The following is a 9,720-nucleotide window of genomic DNA, read 5'->3' as shown; positions in this document are numbered from 1 at the left end:
TTATTCGTTCTAATTTAAATAATAGAATAAGAAAAAAAAACTTCAAAATGTTTTAAAATAATTCTTAGGGAAACAAAATTTTCATTCAAAATTTTTGAAGGTCTAAAAAAAGTAAGAAGAAGATATGATAAGTGTATAATTAAATTTTATATTTGGAATTATAATTTAAAAATAATTGTATTAAAAATAAGAATATTTTTATATTTTTTTTAAGTTAAGGTTGCAACTAAAGTGAGTTGGATTGGGTTTTATGGTTCTAAAATAATTCAAATTAGAAAACATTCAATCCAATAGAAATACTCAAATCCAGTACAACCTTAGGTTGATTGAACTAGATTCAAATTTATCAAGTTGATTAGGTTATATAATTCAAAGTTTATTTACAATATTTTTTTTAAACTTTTTGTAGCATATTTATTCCCAAATTTAAAGTTTAAATGGGACAAAATTCCAAGTAATAAAGAAAAATAAAAAAACTTGTCATATAGTTATAATTTGATATTTCTCCTTAAAAATCTAAAATAAAAATAAATAAGATGAATATTATTATTATATAAGATAGTATAAATTATAAATATTATCAAAAATTAAATCACACTCAACTAAGATTTAGATTATGTGAACTTTTAACCAAGTCTAATCCAAATTAATTTTGGAACTAAAAATCTTAATGAAACCAATTTAAATGTTAAAAATAATTATTCAAATGGTGTGTGGGTAAAATTAAGTCATCTAGGTTAAAATTATAATCCGAGTTAAAGTCAAATTAGAATAAATTTAGGAATTTGATAAATATTTGAAATGGTTATTTATTTAGGCTTCCTATGTTAATTAACATATTTAATCTAATAGGAATTAAAATCCTAGTACAGCTATGATTAGTTTATTATAAATAGGATGGTTATTATGTTAAACGTGTGAATACAATAAATTTATTATTTTAACAAAAATATTATTAATACCCTATTATGTTGGTTCCAACAAACTACATTTCAAAATAAAATTAAATAAAAATATCCTTTCTTTTTATACCGGGTTTGAGGAAAAATATAGATATTCCTATTTCTCTAAAATCTAAAGAATTCAGTTCAAATATTCTTAGAAATGGTATACGATTAACCTTTAGAGACCGATTCTAGTAATAAAAAAGTATGAATACATTATGGTGGGATGTTGGAGCTAAATTAATGAAGCCCGTCTAAAGTGTTCATTGATCAATCAACCCAAGCTCAAGTCCAAGTTCTCAAGTTTGGGAAATACCAAGCTCAATTAAAAGAAATTTTCTAGTACATACTTAATCTCGAAGTGCATATTCATATATAAGCTCGTCTCAAAGAAACGGCTAGAGAAGATAGTCATAGCCAATTCTTCTTTGAGTCTTAACTAGTAGGACGCTTGGCGTTGTATTCTGCTAACCATAATGCCACGATTTTGATCTCTTTGTCTCGCTGCGCCACCAACCAGTCAGGGTCACTGGGCATTGGAGTACCTAAATCCAAGCAATGGGCGCCTGATTTCCATATATATTCACAAATCCCAGTTAGAAATAAGTACTCTAAATTTAATACTTTTGACATTGGCAGAAGACTTGAATGAGTACCTTTGAGCGTGTATACAGCTACAACACTCTCTGATATATCTTGTAGAACCCTGCAGTTTAAGACACAATTTGATATGTTTAGTGTATTAATCTTGTTGAAAGTGACATGGGGGGAAAACGTTTAAGAGGTTTTGGTTCTTTACCCTCCTATGCTGTAAGGGTCTCGGAGTCCATTGGAGAATATGATGTTGCTGGCAAAATTTCCCAGTACAGATTTTATATTCTGAAACCACGATTAGAAATGTCAGTTTTCGTGTTGAGATGGCAGTACTGATGGAGGTTGAAATGAAGTAAGCATGTATATATATAGCAGCTCACATGGCCACCAAATTCTGTTGTGATCCAATGAGGTCTTGGAGTAACACTAGCACCAAAAATGTCTTGGCAGGTCTTTGTGTAGTTGTTCAAATCAAAAGGCGAGGCCTGGAACATTGTGTCGTTTTCACCGCGTCCAAATGGCATCACCATCTCAGTACATGTCTGTGAGACATGGAAGCTTCAGTGATTCGAGAGCAAGAAGAAAACAGTGGCGGTGGAAGTGGGTGGAAAGGGAATTAATTCAATAGAAGCAAGCAGAAGAAATACCTGCCACAACCACCCACTCATGTTACTCGGTTGGAAATCGTATATACGATGACACGGGGGTCCAGCACTGGCATTGACACCTTCTGCAACTCTGCCAAGAATGCTGGTTCCTTCTGGTGCCCCATCTATGGCATTGCATATATCACTCACATAATGAGCTGGCGGATTGTCATACTGAGCTGAAGCCTCATAGGTATATTCCAAGTATAACTTCAGCTGTTGCGATGAGTTCAAAGGCCTAGAGAAGAATTTGAGGGAGATGGACACGGGAAATATCCAAAATCAGAATCTAGTTACTGTTGGTTTTTAGAAAACTACAAATTTGAAACTAGACAAGGAAACAAGAGAAATAGAGAGAGATGGAAATCTTGTGAATTACTCGCATGTCCTGAAAATTTGGCTGAGATTAGCAAGCCCGTTTGGTTGACCTGCAACTTCATCAATTTCAGACCAAGACTGTTTTATGGTGGTGTAACAGGTCTCGCTGGTTTCCTGCAGCACCCAATACAGGATTAGCATGGAGGCAGTGCTTCAAGTGATTAACCTTGAGAGATTTGGATCTGATGTTTCGGTTTCTTACTCTAAAATCCTTGGTGACAATGGAATCGTATCCATTGTGTGGTGTTATGTCATCGAAGTAGAGAATGGGGGCAGAAGATGCCAAAGCGCCAATTACTACGTGTGGATATTTTAGACGAAACCAGGATGCCAGCACTGAAAAAGAAGAGAAAATTAAATGAAGATCACCAATATGAAGAAAGTTTATGCCAGCACTGGAAGTATAACTGACTTACTTCCGCCATAAGATCCACCAATGGCAATAACAGGGCAATTTTCCGCAGACAAGTTTTTCTTAAGGTTTGTGATCAATTCTGCATAGTCTGCCAAAGCTTGTGTTGAGCTGAAGTATCCAAGGGTACTTGTGTTGTTGAATGCTATATCTTTGGACCTAAATGGAACTGAATCTCCATAATATCGATGCTGCAATATTAAGTAATATCTGTCATCATCATCCATGCTCTCAATTCTTCAAGGATATAATGACCCCCAAGATTATGCTAATTAATCTGTCTTATACCATTTTTTCTATGATCTTTTCTTTGAAACACACAAATAATCACAATACATAAAAGTCATTTTTTTGGAGCTATATATACTTGCCTCTATATACAGCAGGAGTCCTTTGAACCGAGAAGCAAGATCAACCATGAATCCAGCAAAAGCTGCCGCTCCAGTTATACTCCCCTCATCACCTGTATAAACAAAGATTGGAGAACTAGAATTTGCCCCACCCCAGTATGCAGAATTTATAAGGTATCGTTGTTGGAAGTTTGTGTAACTTTCTGGCCTATAATTGAAATGATCGAGTGTCTGGTTGTAGTAGTAAGTTACGAAGTCTGAAGAGAGTTCAGCATTCAAGGCGCTCTTCATGGATTTACTGACCATGCCAAGCCTTGCTGTCCTGGGGTACATTGCAGAAACACATACTGTCATGAGCAGAAGCAGAAATAGCAACAGTTGGAAGATTAAATGTTGCCCCATTTTTGTCACAGCAAATTAGAACCCAGAATGGAGTAATATATATAGTGTCCTCAAAAGTTTATCCTTGTGTCTAGCCGGCATTTTTGTCCTTGCTTCGTTACCTTCTATGTTGTCTGTCTGCTTTGCTTGGACGTGAACATGTAGAGTTTGGAAGGTAGCTTTCTGGTTGAATATGTTTCTCCTCTTTACTGGTTAAGTTACCCTTTGTCAAAGAGCAAGTTCACATCAAGAAGCGTATGTTATGCGTTTGTGGCCGGTTAGAATTCGCATGTTATAGACCCTGGTCAAGCTCCCACTCTAATAAAGCTAGTCAAGCTCAAACTCAGCTACTCACCATCTCTCTCATCTTTCTTCTGTGCCGGCAGAGTTTAATCAAGCCAAGCTCAAGCAGCCCGACCCAGTCAAAACTTCACGTGATCTGCTAACATAAGCTTTCTAGAATATCTTCTTTCAAATACCTGTTTATGCATGCATACATTCTGATCAGTAATATCTTTCATTTTTACTTCTTATTCAGATCATTACACATAAATTCATTGTCTGAAGTGAAAAACAAGATCACTCATGAATCCACCAACAGTTGCCTTGCCATTCCACTCACACTCGCCTCACTGCCTGTACAAAAAATAATAAAATTTGTCCCATCCCATTACACACAAATTGTGGTGTGCTATTGCTGCAAGGTGGTGTAACTCTCTGGTTCATGATTGAAATGATGGGAGGGTCTGGTTGTAGTAGTAGATTACTGTTTGCCGTGCTGGGACATACATGTAAAGTTTGAAAGCTAGCTCTCTAAGTTGAGAATCTTCCTTGTTCGTTACTGGCTAAGTTGAATTCATGCACCCTTCCTTTTCTATATTTTTTTACATCGATATCATATCAAAAAGTTCAGTGTATGTTGTGGGCAGTTGGAAATTGCAAGTTATATATGTTAAGAAGGAAAGGTCAATATTGTATTAATTGTATATGGCAAAATATATTGTATTAATTGTATATTTATTCAGTTGCCTTTTATACCTAGAATAGATTAGCATGATTGTAGGAAATCTCTTGTATAAATTTTCGTCTCCTGATTCAATAAAATTATTCAAGGCAAATATTATTTTTCCTTTTTACATGGTATCAGAGTAGGAAACGATACCCTAGCTCTCTGCCCTCTTTCTTTTTGCCGTTCCTTTTTTTGTTGTTTCTCATCATCATGACGGAACAGCAACCTTCGAATGGAGGCAAACTTGATGCTGCCAATCCATATTTTCTTCACCATTCTGATCATCCAGGAATGGTGCTCGTTTCCAAGCCCCTCAATGGGATAATTATTCGACATGGTGTAGAGCCATGACGATTTCTTTGAACGCCAAGTCCAAGTTAGGTTTCATAGATGGGACCACCACAATGCCGTCTGCCATAGACAAACCAGACGAACATGCTTCGTGGAAAAAATGCAACGATATGATCCTCTCTTGGATTCTCAATTCACTTTCACAAGACCTTGCAGACAGTGTCATTTTTTCAACCACCGCCCAGGAGGTATGGGAAGACCTTCGGGATCGTTTTTCTCAAAGCAATGCCCCTCGTATTTTTCAGATTGAGAGGGACATTGCCTGTCTTACTCAAGATCAGATGACTGTTGCAGCTTATTACACAAGGCTTAAAAAGTTATGGGATGAACTAGGATCCTATAATGACACCGTTTGCTCTTGTGGGGCAGACCATAAGAGACGCAGATTGATGCAGTTTCTCATGGGACTCAATGAGTCCTACAATGCAATCTGAGGGCAGATTTTGTTGATGAATCCGCTACCTGATGTTGCCAAGGCTTACTCTTCCATTGTACAAGAGGAGAAGCAACGAAGCCTGGGGGCTACACGTGAGACGACAGAGAACTCAGTCATGGTTGTTCAAAGGGCTGAACCGATGGCACTGGCTGTTCGACATGGACAAGGTTCTTCTTCTCGTTCTAACCCATCTAATCGAAAACCTTTGCATTGCTCTTATTGTGACCGTGACCATCATGTACGAGAAACATGCTGGAAGCTGAATGGGTACCCACCAGAACACCCTAAACATGCATCAAACAGGTCTAATCATGGAAGCACTCATTTCAAGCGCAACAATAGCCATCAATCTTCAGCCAACAATGTCAAGGAACGTCCAGTAATGCAGGAAGTGCCGTCAATGACAAATGGACTCTCTGATTTGCAAATCCAGCAAATCTTATCTATCATGCAGGGTAAAGGGACAACACAATCTACCAATCCTAAAGCTAATGTTGCTGCCTCAGGTTTGTTACAAACATTGTTGCACCTACATCGATTAATTATCGACAGTGGTGCAATAGACCACATTACTTCATCTCCAACTTTGCTTGTCAACAGCAGTAAGAACACCTTTTTGCCACCAATTGCTATGCCAAGTGGAGAACAGGCTCCGATTACATCTATTGGGAAAGGAAACTTTCTCAACTATGATACACAAGTTGGGAGTTCTTGACATTCACTCTCCAACTTGAGGGGGAGTGTTAAGAAGGAAAGGTCAATATTGTATTAATTGTATATGGCAAAATATATTGTATTAATTGTATATTTATTCAGTTGCCTTTTATACCTAGAATAGATTAGCATGATTGTAGGAAATCTCTTGTATAAATCTTCGTCTCCTGATTCAATAAAATTATTCAAGGCAAATATTATTTTTCCTTTTTACAATATACCCCTGAAGAGGCCCAAGTAAATTCAACCTCAACCTTGAAACCCCATTATTCACCATCTCTCTGGCCATTCTATCTTGAATTTCATTGGGCTTGATGAAGTCAAAAAACCACTTTCTCATGTATACATACAGCTGTTTGAAAGTTTCTACAGGCAGTGTTTTTGAAAACTAAACCAAGGTTAACTCTCAAAATCACAACCATCCTGGCTCCAACCACTCGAAGCCCCAGTTTCAAATCAAAGAGTTCACATATGGTCATATATTTTTCTTTGCTTTTGGTTTACATGGTATAAGATAAATTCACCATCCACTTTTTAATTTCAAAACCTGAGCCATATGTTATTGGTATGGTCATGAAATTCAATATTTTAACTTACACCATTATGATTCCTCTAAAGAAAACTGTTAATGAAGATAGTCCTAGCCCATTCTCCCATGAGCCTTACTAATAAGCCTAGCATTGTACTCTGCTAACCATAATCCAATGATTTTGACCTCTTTCTCTTGCTGGGAAACCAACCAGTCAGGGTCAGTAGCTGTTGGGGTAGATAAATCCAAGCAATGGGCACCTGATTGCCATACAAACCTCAATCAGAAAACTTGTAAAACTACAGTTCCAACACTTCGCTGTTGAGAAAAGACGTACCTTTGTCAGTATATATAGCTACCACGCTATCAGATATATCTTGTAGAACTCTGTGGTATAAGAAGAATTCGGTTAACATATAATGTAATTTTGATGAGGACTACATGGGTGAAAAGGTTGAGAAGTTTTAGTACTTTACCCTCCTGCACTATAAGGGTCTCGAAGTCCATTGGAGAATATGATGTTGCTTGCAAAATTTCCTACTACAGACTTTATATCCTGGAAGTTATCATTAGGAGTTGTTGAATTTTGTTGTTGAAAATTGAAGAGGTGATACATAGAAAAGGAAGAAGCAGAAGCTTACATGGCCACCAAATTCTGTTGTGATCCAATGAGGTCTTGGAGTAACACCAAATAGATCTTGACAGGTTTTTGTATGGTTGTTCAAATCAAAAGGCCATGCTTGGAACATTGTATCATTAGCCCCATGTCCAATTGGCATCACCATCTCGGTACATGTCTTTGAGGCAAAAAAATTCAGTGAATGAGAATAGAAGAAGATAGTTACAGAATGACAAAGCCTCATTCTTACAATGATGAAGATGATGGTGATAGTGGAGGTGGGGCCGTGGGGGGTGAAAGTAGGAACATGAAAAAATATATAAATAAATTACAATGAATACCTGCCATGTCCATTCACTCCTGTTACTTGGCTTGAAATCATATACAAAATGGCATGGAGGTCCAACACTAGCATTGAGACCTGCAGCAACTCTGCCGATTATATCAGTTCCTTCTGGTGCTCCATCAATAGCATCACATACCTTTTTAACTGGATAAGCCGGAGGGTTGTCATTCTGTGCCGAAACAACATAGCAAAGTGCCAAGTAGTACTTGAGCTCTTGTGATGAGTTCAGAGGCCTTTAAAGAGAATCCAAAAGAGCAATGAGATTTTTCAATCATGGAAATCTATGAATTTGAATCTAATAAAGATGAAAGGTCTGATTGTATTACTCGCATGTCATGAATATTTGGCTAAGATTGGCAAGCCCATTTGGTTCAGCTGCAACTTTGTCGATTTCAGACCAAGAGTCTCTTATGGTGCTGTAGCAACTCTCACTTGTTTCCTGCAACACCCAATAAATTAAATGTTGGCATCCTTAACACCCTCCGGAAATTGAATATCTTGAGGTTTCTTACTCTAAAATCCTTGGTTACAATGACATGGTAGGCGTTTCCGGGTGTTATGTCGTCAAAGTAGAGGATGGGAGCAGACGATGCCAGAGCACCAATAACAATGTGTGGATATTTCAGACGAAACCAAGATGCAAGCACTGAACAGAAAGAACAAAAGACCATCAATAAGAAGACACTTTCTTGAATAACAACTCTCAGGTGTGACTTACTTCCACCATAAGACCCCCCAATGGCTATAACAGGGCAATTTTCTGCAGACAAGTTCTTCTTGAGGTTGGTGATCAATTCTGCATAATCTGCCAAAGCTTGTGTTGAGGTGAAGTAGCCGAGGGTACTTGTGTTACTGAATGCTTCATCTTTGGATCCAAATGGAACTGAATCACCATAATATCGATGCTGCAACAAGCCATACCTGCTATTATCATCCATGTTTCCAATGCTTGAAGGTCAATGTAATCCCCAAGATTATGCTAATTATACTGTATCTTACGACATGTTCTGGCAATAGGAAACTTTAAAAGTGCTTACTAGTACTAGGACTAAATGGTGGTTGAACTTCACAAAAGAACTCCCATAGTTTCCTAGCATTAATTTTCATTTTCTTTTTTATTTGGGCCCAAATTGAAGATATACTTACCTCTATATATAACAGAAGACCATTGAAACGAGAAGCAAGCTCAACTATGAATCCAGCAAAAGCCGCCACTGCAGTTATACTCGCCTCATCCCCGGTATAAACGAAGATTGGAGAACTAGAATTAGCCCCACCCCAGTACTCAGAATTCATAATGTACCTCTGTTGGAAGGTTCTGTAACTCTCTGGCTTGTAATTGAAATGATCGAGTGTCTGGTTGTAGAAGTATGTTACGAACTCCGGAAGGAGTTCTACTTCAAAATCACTTTTCACCAATTTATTGACTGCACCAAACCTTGCCGTGATGGGATACATTGCAGACACGCATATTGCTGTGACCAGCAGTAGTGATAGTAATAACGATAACTGTTGTGCCATTTTTTGAGCTATAAAACCTATAGCAAAGTTGCACCGCAGGATGGAGAAAGAAATTAAGAGAAACTAACAGGGTACTACACAAATTCTTCTCCTACTCTTTGGCCGGCATTCTTGTTCCCTCTACGTGACTTTCTATGCTACCATCGTTGCTAGCCAAGACAAGTTGACGATACTCAATTGATATTTTCTGGCAGGTTGGAGTTTGTTTAATAAAACCAGCTTCGTACTCATGAGATCTACCCTCTTTGTTTTTGTACTCATACGAAGTCTAATCGTGCGAAGCACCAGCAGCCCACTGCTTTAAGTATCCATCCAATCTCCCTCACTCTCTCTCAACCCACTCCAGCCGGTTCATAAACCAGTTTTCAGACCAACCAGTCACATATCTATATTACAAATCAATATATGTTGTTCTCACGTAAAAATCCACCAAGTCTTTCCTCGAGCCTTTTCTCTATAACGTTTCCATATTTTTATCTTTTTATTATT

The 9,720-nt window shown here is 37.5% G+C and overlaps 2 protein-coding genes across 2 annotated transcripts; both read right to left on the bottom strand.

The window, feature by feature from the left end:
- Window positions 1-1,248: 1,248 nt before the first annotated feature.
- On the bottom strand, window positions 1,249-3,727 carry LOC100261907 (uncharacterized). Its single transcript, XM_010653533.3, has 9 exons — window positions 3,357-3,727; window positions 2,980-3,212; window positions 2,766-2,899; window positions 2,565-2,677; window positions 2,186-2,423; window positions 1,919-2,080; window positions 1,744-1,823; window positions 1,601-1,650; window positions 1,249-1,510 (listed from the first exon to the last, which is right to left on the bottom strand). Exons 1-9 carry the CDS (start codon window positions 3,725-3,727, stop codon window positions 1,380-1,382), a joined length of 1,512 nt encoding a protein of 503 aa, XP_010651835.2. The 3' UTR covers window positions 1,249-1,379.
- Window positions 3,728-6,462: 2,735 nt separating this feature from the next.
- On the bottom strand, window positions 6,463-9,699 carry LOC100246541 (uncharacterized). Its single transcript, XM_002272116.4, has 9 exons — window positions 8,857-9,699; window positions 8,429-8,615; window positions 8,223-8,356; window positions 8,037-8,149; window positions 7,706-7,943; window positions 7,387-7,542; window positions 7,222-7,301; window positions 7,083-7,132; window positions 6,463-7,005 (listed from the first exon to the last, which is right to left on the bottom strand). Exons 1-9 carry the CDS (start codon window positions 9,229-9,231, stop codon window positions 6,857-6,859), a joined length of 1,482 nt encoding a protein of 493 aa, XP_002272152.1. The 5' UTR covers window positions 9,232-9,699; the 3' UTR covers window positions 6,463-6,856.
- Between the last annotated feature and the right edge of the window lie 21 nt (window positions 9,700-9,720).

Source organism: Vitis vinifera, chromosome 6 (assembly GCF_030704535.1).
Source record: "Vitis vinifera cultivar Pinot Noir 40024 chromosome 6, ASM3070453v1".
NCBI classification, from domain to species: Eukaryota; Viridiplantae; Streptophyta; class Magnoliopsida; order Vitales; family Vitaceae; genus Vitis; species Vitis vinifera.
This window is presented reverse-complemented; position numbering and strand designations above follow the sequence as displayed.